General features: G+C 40.7%; 1 protein-coding gene across 6 annotated transcripts in view; it reads right to left on the minus strand.

Moving 5' to 3' along the window:
* Positions 1–21,597, minus strand: part of AFF3 (ALF transcription elongation factor 3) — a 472,487-nt gene that overhangs the window by 223,387 nt on the left and 227,503 nt on the right. For all 6 annotated transcript variants that reach the window (XM_081156102.1, XM_081156098.1, XM_081156097.1 and 3 more), the window contains one exon: positions 13,495–13,542. In XM_081156102.1, the coding sequence (XP_081012228.1) occupies positions 13,495–13,542 (48 nt within the window). The remainder of the gene's footprint in view (positions 1–13,494; positions 13,543–21,597) is intronic.

Here is a 21,597-nt window from a genome sequence, read left to right on the forward strand (position 1 = left end):
TTCTAACAGTTCTGTTTTTCTATTAATGCTAAGTTTTAAAGAACCTGTAAGCAGATATTTAGAATCTTTAGGGGAGTTGGCTATTAATCCTAGGTTAATCCTTTCCTATACATAGCCAAAAATCCTTTAGCAAAGGAATTGTTTCTTAGCAATAAAGATAATCTTACAAACATCCCACAACTAGAGTTTCTAGGCTGAGATTTCTTTAACTGAACCTCATCTCTAAGGAATTTGAAAACGATTATCCTAACAACAAGAATACATAGCAGCTAACAGTCACTAGTTCCAAATTAAAATACTTATTTCAATCACACATCTACAAAACTGGTTTACCTCCAAAACCCTGTTTGATGAATGAAAACACTTTGTTAGACATGTTGACTCACCAAGTCACATTTCACATTTCTTTGCAAAATGGACACTATAGTGAAGTCTCTCTTGGCGCAGTGTCACCCAGCCAGGCAGCGGTAGAGCTGTGTTTGAACACAGGAGTGAAAATTCACGTCCTTACCGTGAGGGGTGCTTCGGCTTCTGCCCCCTGGAACTAACTCTCCATCTTTACCTGCCCCTCTCCTGGGGATAAAGACAGCGTTGGCTGTTGTTGCCCTTCCTAGCTAATGTGGGCAGAGGGTGTCCACCAGGAGGTGTGAGTAGCCCAGAGCTCCACGGAGGCAGCATAACACAGGCTGATGAAAAAGCCCAGCGTTTCCAGATGCAGTGCTCAGTAACTAGGTTACACACAAGTGCACACTCGAGATCAATTTGTAAGGAAGTCTCAGAGGTATTTCTGTGCTCACTGTGCACCCCTCGCACCACACTGCAGGCGTCAATCCTCGATCTGACTCCTTGTAGACCCTCTGCAGCTTCTTATCCCAGAAGCAACGGCTGCAGCAGCCTCAAGGCTGTGAGAAACAGGTGGTACAAACACAAGAGTCTTGATGTATCTCCAAAGAAGACTTTGCTCAGTCTTCCATTTTGAAAATATTCAGGTTTTTAAAAAAATCACACTTATTGTGTTTATAAACTTGGGCTCTGGAGTCTGCGAGACGTGAGTTTAAACCCTAACCAAGTCTCTTAATGGCTCTGTGTTAACCTCTCTGCATCTCAAGTTCCTCTTCTGCAAGATGGAAATGACACATTACAGGGCTATTGTGAGGATTAGAAGAGATACTAGATGTTAAGGGCATAGTGAGCCATCGACGCATGTTCAGCAATGCTGTCCCTGTTGTATTTGTTGCTTTAAGTCACGGAGTCTGCTCTGGTCCAAAGAGGCTGTTCAGATCCTTCGACCTCAAAGAAAGGGAAGCTATCATGCACTATTGATTTGATTGGCTCGTGATTATTTTTAGTGCTAAAAGGTCCAGCACACGTTCTGTGAGGGACTCGGAGTGTTCCCAGTGCTGCCAAGACACTGGGGGTGGAGAGCAGGATAGGGTGAAGGGACATGTTTTAAAAATGCTCAAACGAAAATTATTGCTGGTCTGATTTCCTAAACATTTGCTCTAAGTCACCAAACATTTTGCTCACTGCCTTTTCATTTACCCTCCATTTGCATGTGCTTGGCTTTTGATGTGGCGCACACTTTAAAAATACATCATTAAGCAGACAAGCATGTCCCCCCTGGAGCTGGCACTCTCAACAAATCTCCCTTTGTGTTCTTTTGTGCCAAAGTGATTAATCATTTCAACTATCCAAGGGCTGCTGCTGATTTGTGGATGACTCCAGTTACCATGACCCCTCCTCCCCCACCATCCACACTGTTGGAAACATGTCAGGAATCTGCTCTTGGGTTTTTATTCATATCACAGTGGGCTCCTCATTTCATACAATAACTAGCGAACCTCCCAAAGAGCTCAGGGTTCATTTCTTGCCTTTTCCAGAGTCTGGGGTTGGGGGTGTGTGTGTGGAGGGGGCAGTGAGAGACTTCAGTGAAAGAAACAAGGAAATAGAAAGTTAAAAAGCCAGAATGATAAATGCTTATGTTGCAGAGCAGAGGAGAGGTTTTTATCTCGCTGTCTGGAGAGAACCTGTCGCTCTATTTTATTTTATTTTTTCTGTGCAGCATCATCTTTACTGCATGTGGCTGGGCTTTCTTCTCCCGTTGCCTCTTCCCCTCTGGTTATGTGCAATAGAGCCTTCAAATGGCTTTTGTATTTGAAGCTGAGTCTCAGACTCAGCAGGGTCTTAGTCTGTAATTTGGTTTCCAGAGGGGCAGCCTAGGTAGGTTTTGAGGGGCTGGTCATTTTTTAGAAGCTGTCACTAACATTTTTAGCTAATTTTTAACTTTCTACTTTAAAGAGCCTACTCATCTTCACCATTCCCACTACAGACATACACTGTTAAACTGAATCCAAAGATTCTGTTAAAAAGCTGAACAAAAATACTGTTAGGTCGCAAGTTATTGCCAGAGAGGGAAAGCTAAAATGGCTCCTTAAGTATATAATATGCAGATACAACTATTTTGACAATATTCCATTAATTAATATAGAATCCTGGGGTGATTTTTTTTAAAAATGTACTTTATATAAAGAAATAAATCTACATTTGAGATTATAACAAGATATTTAGCAGTAGCTGAGGAATACATTTTTAAATTAATGGGTAATAAATTGATAATAACCTTGCTGTTCTCAAGATTTTAAAACCAGGTTAAGAAGCCTAATCAATGCTCATAGAGAAATACTTTTAAAAAAAGGAGAATATAAAATCCTTATTATGTTTAATTCCACAGAATCACAGACCTCTACTTTAGAATTACAATTAAAAAATAAGGCACCAAAATAAAAACACTGTAATGAAAAAGTTGTAATAACAGAGAACTGTCCATGGATTACAACTGCTATAACTCTCTAGAAAATTCAGAGAAGAGAGAAAGATATACATTTGCACAAATAGGCTTTTTTTTTTTTTTTTTTTTTAGTGGACGGGCAGGAGGGGAAATTATAATAAATAAAATAAATCACCTAGTGTTGGCATCTGACAATTACTTTCAAACCTAGTGTCTGGAGGCACAGGACGAGCTGCACCTCCCCTGGTTTCTGCCCAGTACTCGGAGGTGTTTGGGAAGCAGTGCTGGTAGAGGCGCGGTCCCCAGGGCGGCGGTGCTGAGCAGTGGCACCGAGGGTGGCACTTCTCCAGAACTTCCGAGACCCAAGTGGGCCAGGAATGGAGCTATGCATGAACAGGGAAACACCCCATGTTCAAAAAATAGTTAATTTGGGATGGTAAAGAACGGCAACACTGGGTTACCTATTATTTTATAGCTTAGAAATAATTTTAAACTTTCCTGTGAGCGTACAATGGTAATACGCGGCAAATTGGTATCATTTCACAACCCTCAATTTGAAAAAATTACAGAAAAGACTGTGTGTGGGTTTTATGATAATAAATACAATTTTAAAATGAATGTCTCGAGTTGATCACTTTGGATAGATGTGTTTTAATTGTTCCAAGAATTGCTTTACACAGAACATATTAGCAGTGGAAATAGCTTTGACTTCCAGCCCTTGATTCTACCAGCAGCAACATGGTAATTAACCAAATTATCCCTGCAAATTTATTATCCTGATTCTTCAACTTGTACATTACACTCATTATCTATGAAAATGAAAAACTCAGGCTCATGAAAGATAATCAGAGTACAAGTGGTAGATTCGAGAGCTCTGCCCTTCCTGACGCGTACACCAGGGAGCTGCCGGACCCCTGCCCTTCCCCGCCCAGAGTGAGGGAGTGGGACGGTCTCTGGCACTCGTGCTACTGGTAACACCACAGCCTCAGGCATCCTTGGAGAGCTGATGTTTTAAGCGAACAACACCCCAACCTCTTTTGTTGCACGACTAGGAGGATAACAGGGTAGGAAGCAGGAACAGACACTGAGCAAAAGGTCAAAGTCATTCATTCATTACTTTTCATCCACTTATTCAGGATGTATTAGACATCTATTATGTGCCAGCCACTTTGCCAGCGCCTGGAGATAGGCCTAATGGGGGTAAGAAAGACATTACGACTCAGTAAGAGTAAGAATAAAGGGTCCCTGGGAAATACAGAACAGAAGCATTGAAGTCAGACTTTGGAAATCAGGAAGGATCCCTGTTCTAACACAAAGGTTTTACACAAACACACACCCACACACGCCAAAAACTATTGCAAACAAGTAGGATTATTTTTGCCTTTGTATTTTTAGTACTAATATCACTTCAGCACATATTTTAATATTTTACGCTTTGTAATTAGTACTCTAAAATACTCTTTCTTAGAAGACCTCACATATAATAATGCATGTTTCAGTTCTGATCTTCATTAACCTTTTCAAAGTGTGAAGAACATATATCCTTAGAGTATACTTGAGTAAAAGAACAGGAAAGACAAAATAAAATTGCATTGGTTCTATTAAACAAATTTAAGAAAGGACATAAGCAAGTTGGCTGGCTAGTAATGAACATTAGCATTTCACTGTTGGAGAGCAGCACTTGAAACAAACCCAGATTAAGTGTCTAGACATTGAAGAAAGAAATTGAAAAAAGATACAAATAAATGGAAGCATATATTGTGTTCATGGATAGAAAGAATTAGCATTGTTAACATGTCCATACTACCCAAAGCAATCTACAGATTCAATGCAATCCCTATCAAAAATACAAATGGCATTTTTCACAGAACTAGAATAATAATCCTAAAATTTATATAAAACCACAAAAGACTCCGAATAGCCAAAGTGATCCTGAGAAAGAAGAACCAAGTTAGAGGTATCATGCTAACTGATATCAAACTATACTACAAGGCTACAGTAATAAAGAGCATGGAACTGGCATAAAAACAGACACATCAATCAACAGAACAGAACAGCGATGCCCAGAAATAAACCTATGCCTATACGGACAATTAATATAGGACAAAGGAGGTGAGACTATACAATGGGATAAAGACAGTCTCTTTAATAAATGGTGTTGGGAAACTGGACAGATACACGCAAAAAAATTAAATTAGATCACTTTCTTATCTCATATGCAAGAATAAACTCAAAATGGATTAAAGACTTAATGTATGACCCAAAATCACAAAACTCCTAGAAGAAAACATTGGCAGTAAACTCTCTGACATTGCTCTTAGTAATATTTTTTTCTGATATATCTCCTCAGGCAAGAGAAACAAAATAAAAAATAAATAAACAGGACTACATCAAACAAAGAAGCTTTTGTACAGCAAAGGAAACTACGTACAAAGTGAAAAGACAACCTACTGAATGGGAGAACATACTTGTCAATGATACATCCAATAAAAGGTTAATACCCAAAAGGTATAAGGAACTCATACAACTTATTTTAAACCCCCACAATCTGATTTAAAATAGGCAGAGGACCTGAATAGACATTTCTCCAAAGAGGGCATACTGGTGGCCAACAGACATATGAGAAGATTCTCAACATCAATAATCATCTGGGAAATGTAAATTAAAATGAGATATCTGGTCACAACTGTTAGAATGGCTATCATCAATAAATTAATAAACAAGTGTTGGCAAGGATGTAGAGACAAGGGAACATTCGTGCGCTTTGGAAATGTAAATCGGTGCAGTCACTGTGGAAAACAGTATGGAGGTTCTTCAAAATATTAAAAATATTACAATTATATAACTTAGCAATTACAATTTATGCGAAGAAATCCAAAACACTACTTTGAAAAGATAAATGCACTCCTATGTTCACTGCAGCATTATTAACAATAGTTAAGATATGGAAAGAACCTGAGTGTCCACTGATAGGTGATTGGATACAGATGATGTGGTACATATATATATACAGTAGAATATTACTCAGCCTAAGAAAAAAATAATACCATTTGTGACAACATGGATGGACCTACAGTGTATTATGCTAAGTGAAATAAGTCAGACAGAAAAAGACAAATACCATATGATTTCACTTAAATATAGAAATTGAAATACAACATTAAAGAAACAAGAAACAAACTCATAAATACAGAGAACAAATTGATGGCCACCAGATGGGGGGGAGGGTTGAGGAGATGAGTGAAAAAAGTAAAAGGGATTAAGATGCATAAATTGCCAGATATAAAAATAGTCACGGGGTGTAAAGTACAGCATAGGGAATATCGCCAATAATATTGTGATAACTATGTATGGTGTCAGATGTGTACTACCTATCGGGGTGATCACTCACAAGTTATATAAATGTCTAATCAGTATGTTGTACACCTGAAACTAATATAATAGTGTGTGTCAACTGTAATTGAAAAATAGGTTTTTTTTAGAAGTAAAAAAAAAGTATGTTCTTGGGCAATTTATACATTGGAAAGTATTATCAGACACTATAATTTTACATGCATCAATATTTTCAAATCTATATAGTACAATAAAAACAGTACTGCAAACAGTAAACCTCATTCATCGATAAAGATAAGAATTTGCATTTTTTGGTCCTACACGATCCAAGTTTAAGCCCTTATTTTTCTGAAAATGAAGACTCTGATATATAAACAAGCAAAATAATGCGAAGCTGCAGTGAAACCGAGTGGAAAACACATCGCGTGGTGCTCCGCGCCAGCAAGGCACCTGACTCTCCACTGTCCCACCTCTGCATTCCTGTCGCTGGGGCTGGACTGTGCGAGCCACCCTTCTAAGGACTGGCATTGAGTGTCTCCACATTCCCCCCACATTCTCTCTCTAATTCACCATCCCATAAGCATCTGCTGACTCCCTCCTGTGTGTCTGGCAGGTGTTTGAAGGCACTGAGTAAATCTATATATTTTTTAGTTATCTTAAATCTTATCACTTCTTTGTTGATGTACCTTGCAAGGCTGGAGCAACAGAAAACATAAAAAATCAAGTATTTTTAATGCCTCGGTCTTCTAATGCAGTGCTGAAGTTCTCTAAGCATCTTCATGAGAGTGGGGAATGTGTCTCTGATATTATCAGAAACCCGGCCCATCACACACTCTGTCCAGCAACATGCTCCCTGTGCTCCTCTCCTAGCCTTTGCCGGCCTGGGTGCAGGAGGTGCTCAGCACTTCTGGCTTCCATCATAGCCAGTGGCACCTACTTTTGTTGACACTATTTGCATATCTATTCCTTTCTTCCAGTAACATATTGACAGACACCCATGAAAAGATATTGGCTGAGGTATCAGAACTCACCTTTTAGGGCAGAAAATATATTCCCACAGACCTCCAGCTACTTGGGCTGCTAACATTTCCAGGGTTCTGTAAATGCCTTTGTGATTTCTCATGGTGCAGATTAGATGGGACAGGGAACTACAGAAAGGCAAAGCCATGCATTCACAATGGGAGCTTCAGCACCTCCAGGGTTGTCTTGGCCATCCCTCAAAATGTCTGGGCTCAGAACAGATCCTGAACTAGAGTGGTCTCCTGCCCCAGCTCCGCTGGAAACTGAGCACTTCCAGAGTCATCACAAAGTCTGTAGAGTGTGGCCAAATGGCCCAGAAACACAGGAGCAGGCCATGGTGCACACTCATAGGCACTAGGGCGCCCTTGGCAGGCAGAGGTGGAGCCATTTATGTAGAGCTTTTGGTTTCAGCCAAAAGGACAAATATAATAACATCTATTAAAAATGCAAAAAGAGGCCCTGGCTGATTAGCTCAGTTGGCTAGAGTATTGTCCCAATACTCTAAGGTTTCAGGTTTAATCCCCGGTCAAGGAACATATAAGAACCAATGATTGCATAAATAAGTGGAGTCACAAATCAAACTGATGTTTCTCTCCTTCCCTCTCTTTCTAAAATCAATATAAAAAATTTTTAAAGAAAAATCAAAACAAAACACTACCAAGTGAAGCTAATTTCTCTTGGATAACTATAGGTTTTGTTTAGTGAATTCCTCTAGACCTACATCCCTTTGACTTTTGCTTTTATTTATTTATTAAAATATGTTTTTATTGATTTCAGAGAGAGGAAGGGAGAGGGATAGAGAAATAGAAACACTGATGAGAGAGAAACATTGATCGGCTGCCTCCTGCACCCCCTTTACTGGGGATCAAGCCCACAACCTGGGCATGTACCCTGAGGGGAATCTAACCAGGGACTTCCTGGTGCATGGGGCGACGCTCAACTGCTGAGCCACACCAGCCAGGCCCCTTTGATTTTATTTTACTACAATGAATAATGTATATACTAATGGGGCTCCTCTATAGTTACACCTGGATTGATTTAGCCATTTGTGGGCTTCGTTTTGTCACTAGTAAAATCTTTACTGTTTGAAACAAATGAAATAAGTTGTAAGGAAAAGCCCGTCTGGTCTGATGCAGGGGAAGTCTGACCTAGGTCCAGCTCTGCAAATGACCCAATAGGTCATATAAAACAAGTCACCTCTTCATTTGCTAGTTTCTCTCAAATGGCTAACATTTTCATTTGGGTTAAGTAAGGAGCATGTGGACATTCAAGCACAAGGTTCCTCTCCGCCCGTCATCCAGGGTCTGAACACATGAGAGGGACACAATGACATGCACTTCATGTGACACTGCTCGCAACTCTCTCCTCACTCACCCGCTTCATATAAACAGAAATGCAACTCTATGTAGATATTCACTATGAATATTTCAGGACACTGGCATTAAATTGGTGACTAAAGATCAAAGTCAAGAAGGTCATCTGCTCCGACGCTGCACTGAAATTGTTTCTGAATTCATCCCTTAAGTCCAAGCCAGAATCTCAAACGCTGGTCTCCCATTACAGAGGCTCGCTCTGCTATTTGCGCTGCCCCTCAACAACCGCCAACTAAACCTGTCTGCATAAAATGTGTGCATCCTAGGTTCCAGCCCTGCACAGGCCCATTAAGTTGTAAATGGATTTTATTTGCCGAACAAATGTTAATGCCATTCTACGTTAATGGATAATGCAACGGAAAGCACCTAAGTACTACAGCACCGGAGCCTTTAAGGGTGAAATATTGTGGAAGTTAGAAAACTGTCTGTTATAAACATATGTCAGCCACGAGGGCTTCCAACCCTTATCGCCCATCTTCACAGAACTCGGTTAGAATGTCTCCCTTGGTTAAGTGAATTTTGCAATAATACACAGATTTATTAAGTCCCAGGTTCAAAATTCTCTGAGTAAAAAATAAAAAATAATTACACTTTAGAACATAGTGTAATATTTAAATGACTTGAAAACAGTCACGTCAGCAAAAATAAGAGAGGGGAGAGAAAAAGAAGTTTAAAAATAAAGTTGGAGCCCTGGCAGGATGGCGCAGCTGATTGAAGTGCCGTCCCATATACCAAAAAGGGCTGTCCGTTTGATTCCCGACTGGGGCGCGTACAGCAAGCAACCGACTGATGTTTTTCTCTCACACTGATGTTTCTCTCTCTCTCCCAAATCAATAAAAAACATATCCCCGGGTGAGGATTTAAAAAAATAATAATAAGGTTGGTACATTGGTCATAAAACCTCTGTGAGTTCAAGTGCACAAATACATGATCTGGCCTTTCTGAATCATAAACAGGTAAAAACAGAAAACTTCTCATTCACAGTAAAATGCCCGAGTGATTTCATTAATGAACCAGGGAGTATGTGTGGGGGAGTGTTATTAATTTAATAAAACACCGTAGTCGTTAAGAGAGAGAGGAGGTGCTGGTGCCAGATGGTGCTTGTTAAAATCCCAGCTTTTGCCACATACTCTGTGATCTCGGTCAAGTCGTGTTTAACGTCTTGCCTCAGTTTCTTCATCTGTGAAAGGGGTATTAACAGTGCCTCCCTGTGGGCAGCTGTGATGATGGTCCAATGAGTTAACACATGCAAGGAGCTGAGTGTCTCATGCATCATAAACGTTAGAGCTTCATGATTTGGTGGTTGTTGTTGGATGTTGGATGTATTGCAAATGAAAAGGGATCTGAATGGAAACTATGGCCTTTTTTCACAAGAGGTCTCTGAACTCACTACCTCCATTTTCTCAAGTCTGGATTCCTCCTAGTCTCTCCACAGAACCATCATTCAAGTAAGTCACCAATGACCTTTCTGCCGTCTGTCCAATCCATTGGGTGGTTTCCAATCCTTGTCTCTCTTGTCCTCTTGGAAATTCTGAGCACTACTGAACTAGAAACTCTCTTCCCATGGATTCTATGACTCTGCGCTGTCACAATTTTCCCTCAGTGTCTCTAGCCACTCCCGCTCACCTCCTCTGGCCAGTGGGTCCTCCTTTTCTGACCTTTAATGCTGGAATTTAGACTCTCATTGCTTCTTGGTCTCTAATCTCTCTCCAGGCAAATCCACCCATTTCTATGGTTTTATTACCAACATGCTAACTAATCCAAAATGTTGGTCTACAGCTCAGGACTGTCTGAGCTCCAGACCCACGTACGTTCACTTACATTCTCCATGTTAATGAAGTGTCTCAAAAGGTACTTTAAACTCAACATGTCTGAAAATCATTGATGCTTTCCTCCCTCCCCCCAAACCTGCATCTCCCTCATGTTCCCGTGAGTGTGAGCGGCCCGCAAGCATCTCCCATCTGCACCGGGGCACAGCCTCCGCGCCCTTCCTTCTGCCCCTCGCCTCGGTCCACTCTCCGCAGCAGACAGAGTGGTGCACGGAGCCAGTGTGCTGACGTCGCTCTGCTCAAGCCCTTCGCGGGCTCCCTGTGCTTACGGATCCTGAACACGGCCGAGGAAGCACCGTGTATTTGGCTTCTCTTGCCGAGCGTTATCCGCTTACACTCTAGCCCCCCTGGCCTGCCCTGGCCTGCCTGGGTCTCTAACAAGCCAAGCTCTTGCATTTCCTCTGCTTGGAACCACCACCCTTCTCCTCAGGCTGATTTTCTATTCAACCTCCAACTATCAGTTCAAATGTTGCTTCCTCAGGGAAGCTGTTCTTGACCCCAAACTAGGTCATGCAAGCTATAATAAGCTGTCATAAAACCCCAAGTATCTATCACAATTAACATTATACATATATTTATAAAATTAAAAAAAAAAACTTAGTAGCTGTATCTTCTGTAGGTTTGAAGAGGGCGAGGGGTCATGTCTGCCTGGCCCACCTTTGTTCCCCCCCCCAGTACCTCCCATGTGGAAAGGGCATACTAATATATGTTAAACGAACAGCTCAGTTTTCATCATTTTAAGGCATTTTTTTTCATGACCCTGCTCTTACTCCACGGCAAAAGGGGACCATCACTTAAAAGTGATGGCTGCAAGTGACAAGTACCTCTGGTGACCTTGGATCACAAGGGGAGAGAAACTCATAAGGAAAACTGGGCTCCACAAAGACCAGCCATGGAAACCTAGCCCTGAAAGGGTGGGTCCGTCAGGTCCACGATTACAGCCCAGGGACTGTTCGTGAACTGTCAGGATGATCCTCAGCCTTCTCCTTTGGAGGGTTCCTTCAGTCACTCACTCGTTAATTTATTCATGCAACAAAACTGTGAATTCTAAGTTCCAGACACGGGGGGCCACAGCGAAAGGGCAATGCTGGTGTGTGACAGGCGCACAAGCACAATAGGCTGTAGCTGAGAGGGAGCCCTGTGCTCGTGCATGGAAGGGGGACATGCTTAGGAGGAGCGACGGTGAGCCTGCAGGATGGACGGCAGGAGTGGGGCAGGGGCAGCCAGAGAACAGGCCAGGCGAGGTGGGAACACTGACACGGTCCCCAGGGGCTGCCTAAACACCAACTACTAGTACCAATACCTTAGGCTGACAGGTAAGGAGAGAGGAAGGGCGCGCCTATACTGTGCCTCTCACCCTGGACCGGTCCTCGTGGGCTCCAGGAGAGTGGAACGTACAGGGAGCTCGGCTGTCCACTACTGAAGTCGTCACCCCGCGGCCCTGAACCTCGCGTGTGCACTCAAACCCATTACCCGGTTGGCCCAGGCTCTCCCTCGCGTCCCACGCCTGCTTCGAGCTGGGCTGTGGCAGTGGGAGATGCCCTGGGGTCAGCAGTGTGGGGAGGTAGGAGTGGGGTAAGCGGGCATGAGGCTCTCATCAGCTCTCTTAAGAAAAAGGAAGAATGCGTTCAGCTCTCAGCGGCAGCATTCAGTTTTATTCTAGGTGCATTTTACATCACTGAAACTATATCCTTTTTGGTCTATGAATTACTCAAGCTCTTACTCAAACTTTGAGCTCGGCTTGGAGTATGGAGAAGTAAAGGTCAAATGACCGATTTCTTCCATATCCTCAGAGAAGATAAGAAAGGATAGGAAAGCTTAGAGGTGTCTAAATTGCAGCACCAAAGAGGGGACAGGTGCCTTCTGGAATTATTATTTTGCAGATGTAAACACCTCAACCAATCAAAGGAAGATGGCCTAAACATTGAACATCTGGACTCAAACAGGAAGGAATGTTGAAAGAGAAAAACAGGAAAAGTATATCAGCATTTTACACCATCTGTTCTTTAATCCGAAACAAAACTCCAGGCTAGAGAAAACACAGATATAAAATACAATGTGCATTTTATTTAACATGTACTTAAATACCAGAAAAGAAGCTACCCACTTGGACAATTGTTTTCTATATAAATCTTTGCCAGAAAAAAAAAATCAGTATTAACTCAACAAATCAAACTTTAATTAACTAATTATTTTGGTCAACTTGAGTTAAAAGATTTATTTATGAACATAATGCTTTATAGGAAGAAAAAATATCCTGCCTCTGAAAAGAATCTGATGGTAAATGTAAAATTTTAACCAAATGATTATATTAATGTAATTCACTAGGAAGTCAAGAAAAAGTGAGTAGGGTGCCCAAAACTTAGAAACATTAAAATAAAGTTTTTTCTTTATAGGGAAGGAATTGCCATAAGATCTGGTCTCTCTGTCTTGGGGTTCTGCCAAATGTAGCACCAGCTTTCTGAGAGCTGTAAGTTAATAGGTTACACCCCTAAAAATATGAGTGAAGAGAAAATATGGCATGAAGATGATGCCCTGATTATGAGCTGGGATGCTCAGGAAAACACTAACGTGCAACAGCCCAGCCTAAGCGAATCTGGGTGCGCAGAGGTTCATGGGGGGCATCTGCCCACTCACGGTGACGACCATGGAAAGGACAGGTTTACAAGAGTAACATGCGAAGTCATAACATGCAAAACAATACAGAGGTAAATTTCCAGACTCCAAGACACCGCTCTCTGAGTGCTTCTGATTCTAGCTAAATGTAGGGGGAAAAATAACAAGGCAGCCCTGCCTGACTGGAAGTACAGACTATTAAAGATGCTTCTAAACAGTGGAATAATTAATGGGGCATCCAAATGTGAGCACAGCCATGCATTTCATCTCAACTCTGCTCTCCTGTCTCCCAGCTGATCACTTTCATGCAGTGTCACCTCAGGCCGGACAAAGGCACCCAACTGAGGTGTAGCCCTTAGATTTCCAAAAGAAGTGCTGTTTCGTAAAGTGTCATTTAGGCAACTTACATGATTGCCCTCGGAAAAGGTAATCGCCAAACAACAACAGGCTCCCTTTGACAATGCAGCCACATGACCCTTTCTACTGGGAATCTCTGTCCAAACAGTTGATAAGATTTGTAAAGGAATGTCCTTACCCGGATTATTTCTTCCACACAGCTGTTGGTTTCTCCAGATCTACTCTCCTGAAAGCAAAGGGAAAAAAAACAAATTAAGCCTGATAGACTAGATTTATGGTTATAAAGAAAAGATGACATATAAGCTTCCAAATTTAACAGTTTGGACTTAGGGAAATGCCTAAACTGGGACATACTGATAAGCTCCTTTCCTTAATGGCTATGAATGCTCTCCTCCCCCCACTGTGCACTGTGGTGGACAGGCCTGCGGGGAACACCACACACACCCCAGAGGTCAGCTGTGGGCCCTCCAACCACATGGACGCTCAGCCGGGCAGGCTGGTAGGAGTAACAGTACACGACCTGCACGTATGAGCTCTCTGCCTTGGGCTCTATCAAAATGTAGAAGCATGGCCTCCACTGCAAAGTGGATCCAGTTCGCCCTCCAAATACATACAAGGCCCTGCCTAATGCAAGGGATGCTGCAGCTTAAGTAAAAGTCTGGCAGTTCCACTGTCCTCAAAGCCTAAATTTACCAGTTTGATGGGCCGAAACCCAAAAGACCGAATGAGAAACATCCTCTCAACATTTGCATGGCATGCTGGGTGCCACATTCCAGAGCCACTTGCTCCACACCCACCCTGCCCTGTGCTGTGGAGATGTTAAGGGATCTGAGGAATGGTAGCTTCAGGTCACAGCTGACTCTGTGGAACATTTTAAGTTCCAGAGATGCTGTGTGGTCACCACTGGTCACACAGGCTGGAATGCAGGAGGTGGTTGTGTGGGGACATGAAAACAGCAGGTAGAAGTGCCTACTGAGGCTTCAGGGAGATACTTCTCTTAGCCTTTCAATTCAGTGACTTTGAACACAACTCAGCATGACATTCTAGGCTTCCTCACCCTGAATGGAGGCCCCATGCCCATTAAACAGGAACTCCCCATTCCTCCCTCTCCCCAGCCCCTGGTAACCGCTAATTTACTTTCTGTGACCATGAATTTTTTAATTTTGGACATTGCATATAAATGGAATCATACAATATGTGGACTTTGTGTCTAGCTGGTGTTACCTAGGACAATGCTTTCAAGGCTCATCTATGTTGTACCATGTATCAGTACTTCATTCCTTTTTGTGGCTGGATAATATTCCATCGCGTGGATATACCACATTTTGCTTATCCCATCATCAGTTGATGAACATTTTGGTTGTTTCCACCTTGACTATTGTGATAGCAGGTCTATGAACTTTTCTGTACAAGTTTTTGTTTGAACACCTGCTTTCAGTTCTTTTGGGTATATAACTAGAAGTTGAATTGGTGGGTCATATTGCAATTCTATGCTTAGCTTTCTGAGGAACTGTCAAACTGCTTTCCACAGTGGCTGTACCATTTCACGTTCCCACCAGCGATGTATGAAGCTCTGATTTCTCCACATCTTTATCAACACTTGCTGTTTTCCAGTTTTGTTTTTGATAGTAGCTACCCTAGTGGGTATGAAATGGTATCTCACTGTGGTTTTGATCTGCATTTTCCCAGTGGCTAATGATGCTGAACATCTCTTCATGTGCATGTTGGCCATCTGCATCTTCTTTGGAAAAATGTCCTTTACCAATTTTTTAATTGGGTTGTTTTTTTATTGTCTTGTTATATTTGGATACTAATGATAATGTCCTTTATCAGCTATATGACTTGTATGTATTTTCTTCCATTCTGTGGTTATATTTTCACTCTCCTGATAGTGTTCATGGTTCTTATACAAAATTTTTAACTTTGATGAAGTCCAATTTATCTTTTTTCTTTATTGTTTTATTTTTGGTGTCATGTCTAAGAAACCACTGCTAAATCCAAGGTTACCCGTTTTCTTCTAAAAGTTTTACAGTTTTAGTTTTTATATTTAGGCCTTTAATCCAATAGTTTGAGAATTTTTAGGCAGAGTTTATTTCTTTACGGATTATTTGATAAGTTTTAGTTAAAACAAAAACATTATCTTTGTATACATCACTCCATTCTAGTCTCCCTGTTAAAAGATCAATAACAAAATGTGTAAGGCACAGCCACTGTTGCTAATAGTGCATGGACACAACATACACGTCTATCTTTATAAATCAAGAAAAACGGTGTTAAATTTCATTACCTTTCCCACACTCACCCGTCCTTCTGGTCTAACAGTTACAGTGGGGTGACATACATCTAATGAGTCCCCACTCCCATGCCCCAATGACTTATTCCAGGACTGCTCTGGAAACATCACTATTCTGACATTCCAATCAAATTGGGCCAGAGAGCTCTGGAACCCACCCCAAACCCGCTTCCTTTCCAAGGCAGCCTGAGGCAACCATCACAAATGCTGCTGGTAATTCTCAGGCTAGAAATGATCTTCGGGGTTTAGTGGTGGGAATGAGTAGTCTCAATTGAAAAATGTTTCTTCAAACCCATAGCCATTTCTCTTACTCTACCTCCAATTCTCAATCTTTTCCTACCATGTAACATCCTGGGAGAGCAAATTCTAAATTCTCAGTGTACTTTCTGTTTTCCACCTTAAAACAATTAATCAAGGAAAACGACTTCATGGTCTCCTGGTGGACTTCCCCAGATACACGACACTAAAAAGGCTCTTCAAATTAAACTCTGGGTTTGATTCCTTAAAGCTAAGGTTCTCCTGAATATCATACTTTAATTTCATTTAAAGTGATTTATATAAATGACAGGTTGCTCTTATAAGTAGCCCTCCCGATAATCCTATAAATTTCCACGACCCTACTCTGAAAAGGGAATATAATGAGAGAGAAATGCAGTGTAGATGCCCTGTTAACTACCTCCCTCACCGCTGTAGATAGAGTACGCAGGATAGTACATTGGGTCATCTCAGTGGCAGCTCCACCGTAAGCTCTGATGGTCTGGAATGACATCAGGTCGTTCTGTACTATGAGGGCCCCTTGCAGAGCTGAGGAAGCGAGACCAGGGCAGAGGACTTCTAACAACAGTCTCAGGAAATCCTGGCCTTAAATTGCAGTATGGAAAGTTCTTGGCAGGGGAACCTTTTGGGCCTTCTCTGGAACATTTCTGACTCCTGGGACACCTGGGGACCTAAGAAGGGTACTACATTGAGTTTGAATCTCCAGGACCCCATATGGATTGGAGTGAAGGTATGAGGCACAACATTAAAGAATGTTTGAATTAAAAGGAAACCTAGAACTCATTTTCGGCCACTCATTGGCTTTAACAGATGGAGAAACTGTGGCCCAGAGAAGGGGAGGGCTTTGTTCAAAATCATTCTGGCAACAAGGGGAAGTCAAGGCAGAATCCACACACATTTCTTCAACACCAGTTCAGTGAGTTTTCTACTATCTCACGCTATTTTTCTAAGCTCAACCCTTAGAATTGGCTCAACTTGAGGTCACTGTCAGGTTTAAAGTATGAAGATAAAAGAATCTAGATAGTATTTGGGTCAGTTTCCTCCCTTTCCGCGCTGCAAATTCTTCAACACTTGGTCACTCTGTCTCTTACCCACTAACCTCTGATGTCACATGCACAGACCAAAGCAGGAAGTGACAGGACACGAAGTGGAGAGAAAGCGTTAAAACTACCATCCAGTTTGTGGCATTAACACATGAGAGACAAGGACTTGTGTGCTCTGAAACTAGAGGACAGAATTCCACCTTTTCTCTTCCAAATACACAAGAGGAGGTGGGTGGGTAGAGCCGCGTGGGCAGGGTGGGGGGACGCGGGGAGACGGCAGGGCCTTTCACCGACTTGAGGTCTCCCTCCAACCTGGTTTCAGCTGCAGTTGTGTACGTTGGTTACCATTACATTTTAAAACTTGCAGTGTTTACAAACAAGATTAAAGCATGCATGTAATTTACATCTCCACGTTTGTGTTTATTTTTTCACAATAAAGCTCCTGCTTTCCTTGGGAGGGTACCCACTGAGAAGGAGGGCCGCACAATGCAGACTTTAATTACTCTGGGTTTTCGGAGGGTTTGTAGCTGCTGCCTCATGCTGAGTTGCTGAGCCGTTGCTCTTATTTACTCCGACTTTGATGAACCCACTCCATTTTGCTATCATTACATTCTGAAATCTGTCATAACAGTCGCACCTCATTGAATCTCCAACTAAACTTCAATTAAAAGCCAGCAACCCCAGCCGATTCTCCTCCACAGCCCTGCCTGTCACACTCCTCTCTCACGGAGCTGCGCTCCCCAAATCCCACCACTTACGAATGCACACCGCACACTCTGCCAGGGAAATGTAAGGAACTAGCAAGTACAGCAGGTCCCTTAATAATGTCTTTCATCCGTCACTTGTTATAACACTGATGAGATGCCACAGAAACTTAACTCTTGTTTACATCAATTAGTCTACGGTAAATTTTCATTATACATCATTCCTCTTAAAGTCACGAAACCTATTGACAACTAAGTGAGGACTTACTGTATCTATCACTCAGGAAATAGCCAGGAGCATTCTGTCAGTGACAGCAGAAGCCCCTAATTACCATGCCAAGCACAGAGCACTAGAAGAAGCGAGCGAGGCTGCGAGGCTTACAGAGAAAATGCTTGGTCAAATCAGTGGGAAGTGGCATTTCACTGCAGAGGAGATGAAGCTGCATGGGTCCTATTTTCAAAAAGAGCTTAACTCTTCATCAGGCACATTTAATGCAGAACTTTCATTCTAAAATAATACTGCTTTAAAGTCCCAAAACCTTTGTCTGCAGGGACTCAAAAGGCCCTCAAGCATTTAGAAATTGTTTATCATATGCACACTCTTTAATGCTTCTCCAGAAGTATTTCAAAATAAATCTTACTATTCTGGATTTACAGAACACCTGAGATGCAAAGAAGTTAAGTGTGCTATCAATGCCACCAAAGCACTAAGCGAGGGTCTGGCTCAAATTCAGGGATCATCATAATTCTGTGTGAAGCTCATCCAGTCAATGACTGTGTCGCCAGTCTCACCTGAAGCTAGGATCACCTGTGGACAAGAAGGCAGTCAGCCAGCTCACGACCAAATTCAGCCTGTCTTACACCCAAGCCTAACATCCCCCCCTTCCAAGGGCCCTGCTTTATGCCTCATCAGTCCCCCTCCTTATCTCCCAAACCTGCTCAGCTCGTGGGGGTCACCTTTTGCCCTGCCATTCACATCCATCTCTCCCTCACTGATCCCACTGTCACCACATCTCTAGACATTTATAAAATGAGAGGGAAAAAATAGCAAAAAAAAATCAGAAAAGATGTATAAAGACATGTCATAAAAAATGCAAAGAAAATGATAGCAGACAATGGCAATATTAATATTAACTAAAATACAGTTCATAGAAAAAAAAAAGAATTACAAAGCACAATACAGACTGAGTAAAAAAGAGGCATTAATAGAACAAAATAAGGAATGCTAAGAAAAAGGAAGAGAAATAGAATTATTATGATTGGGAGTCTTTAACCCACCCCTACTTTCCTAATAGACAAAGGATACCCTCCAAAAAACTATATATGAAGATAATTTGAAAAATAAAATTAAAATAAGGCTAAATTAATAGATATAATGAACTTGGAATGCTAAGAGGAAACCCCGACTTTTCAAGCATACATGAGATAGTTACTAAAATGGTCATATTCTCAGCTACAAGAGCTAAAAAAATTCCAAAAAGTTGCTGTTTTATAGCCCAGACTCTTTAATCACAAGTTATCAAAACAATAAGCAATGAATTAAACACTGTACAGAAATAAAATCTCCTAGTATTCTTGGAATAAAACAGATGCTACACACTTATAAATAATTCTTTACATTTATAGAAAAATAAAATTAAAATACTGTAAAGCAAAATTATGGGATGCCCCCAAAGATATTTTTAGAGGCAAATTCATACACTAAAAGCTTTAATTATTTTTTAAAAGGAAATTTATGTACTAAGTAATATATTAAAAATTTGAAATCAAAAGAAACATACAAAAGAAAGAAACAGGGAAAACCAATGAAATATTTATAATACAAAAAATCAGTAGAATTTATAAAGCCAAAATATGATTTCTTAGAAACCAAAATAGAATACACTATTTAAACAATAAAAAGTGACTTATAAATCTGTTCAATAAAAAGAAGGCCCAAAGAAACATAATTTGATATAAGGGGATAAAATATATGGAAGAGATAATAATAAGAGGATTTTAATAAAAATATTAAAATAGAATACTGATAAATACATGTTTTATGAAGTTACCAACTTTCTGAAAAATATCTGACATAATGAAAGAAAAATTAGATTAGACCTATAAACCTGAGAATGCAGACTAAATTAATAAAAAATTATCTTCAAATAAGGCTTTAAACCAGTTTTAGAGTGAAGTATTTAAAACTTTTTAGGAAGAACTAATTTCCATATTCTTTCTCTTCTGGGGTATTAAGCATTGGAAAGTTATATAATTTATTAAATTAGTATAAAAACCCAACGTAAGACAATAAATCACTATCCCTTAGGAAGATAAATATAAAATCCTCAATAGGGTATTATAAATATAATTCAATAAAATATTATAACAATTACTAGGAATTTAGTGGGATTTGTCCTGAGAATGGAAAAATGGTTTAATATTTAATATTAAGGCCCCTTTAAAGAAGGGGAAATATGTAAACCTATGATCATCTCAGCTTACAAATTTTTGATCTCATACTTGGAAAAATCCGAAAGGCTCCACTGCTACTCTTGTTAAAAAGGGAGTTTAAAACGTGGTTGGGTATAAACCAAACAGTCAAAGCTCAATAGCTCTTCTGTGTAGCAGCAATAAACAATTTAAAAATATGAAAAAATTCCCGCCCGCAATATCAAGAAAAATAAATGAGGAATAACCTTAACAAGAAATGTTAAAACCCTTGAGAGAAATCTTCAGAATTCTACCGAAAAATACAAAAAGCAAAACAAAACAAAAAACCCTGAAAATGACTGAGACTTCTCAAATACTTTCCAACTCTAACATAAAATAAAAAGCCAAATAAATATCTCAAGAGAAATAAATCACGAACTTCAACAACTTAAAAAAAAAAAAAAGGTGAGGAAAGCCATGCAACAGAAAACCCACCAGCTGAAGTGGGCCAATTCCGTGGCGTTCAAGGGGCTGTGAGTCACCGTCGCCTAGTCCGAAGAAAACTCCTGGCCCCCTAAGTAGTTTCTCCACAGTCCCCTTCACCTTAACTGCTTAAATACGACTTTCCTGTACTAACAAATACTACACGGAGCTAAAATAACGAAGTCAGGAAAATGCTGATGAGTATATCTACTTATACGAGTGGATTTTACGGTTGATACAACTTTCATTTTTATGTGTTTATGACCAGTTCGTGGCAGAGTACTTGGTACCACATAGTAGGCACTCAACGGTGTTTATTGAATGAATCAATAAATCAGGGGCCAATGTACTAAAAAAAAAAAAAGACTATTTATAAAGTAATATGGCTGGTCATCTACATTACAAAGGGATATCAAAACATCACCAGAGTTATCTTAAAGATAAATTCTCAGAACATCAACATTTATTGACTTCATTAAAATTAAGCTATACTCATGAGTACAAAAGCTATTAGCAAGTTATATGACTTCCCTAATTGGTATCTGTAAATTAGAGGACAGGTATTAATCAACAGGCAATATTGTTAAAGAGTTAATAATGGATTTTCTATCAGATTCTTAGCCACAGGACAAGGCCTTTCAATTGTTATTATTTTCATAATGAAAATCAGTGATCTCAATCAGAGCTTGTAGTTAAAAGTGCATTGGTTTCCAGAAAGTTAAGTGGTCTGTTAGTGTGATGACCTTGTCAGAAGCTATTGATGACATAAAGAGATTAGAACCAGAGACAGTGGTCTTACATCCTGATCACTAATTGATATTGAGTGCTTTTCCACAGGGTCATGTCTCAATAAAGTGCCCGAGCACTGCGTACTGGGACATGTCCCACAATGTCCTGTCAGTGCTGGGGAAAGAAACCACACGGCAGTCACAATGAACACATGCTTCCCACTTGTAATCTGACACTGACAGCCGTACTTCAAGACCCCTGTGTTCTTTCATCGGAAGCTGTGCGGTCCTTACTTTTAAGCGGGAGGAAGGACCATGCAGGCTCAGGCAAGGGTGACGATG

The sequence above is a fragment of the Miniopterus schreibersii genome (genome assembly GCF_964146895.1).
Source record: "Miniopterus schreibersii genome assembly, chromosome: 13".
In the NCBI taxonomy this organism is placed as follows: Eukaryota; Metazoa; Chordata; class Mammalia; order Chiroptera; family Miniopteridae; genus Miniopterus; species Miniopterus schreibersii.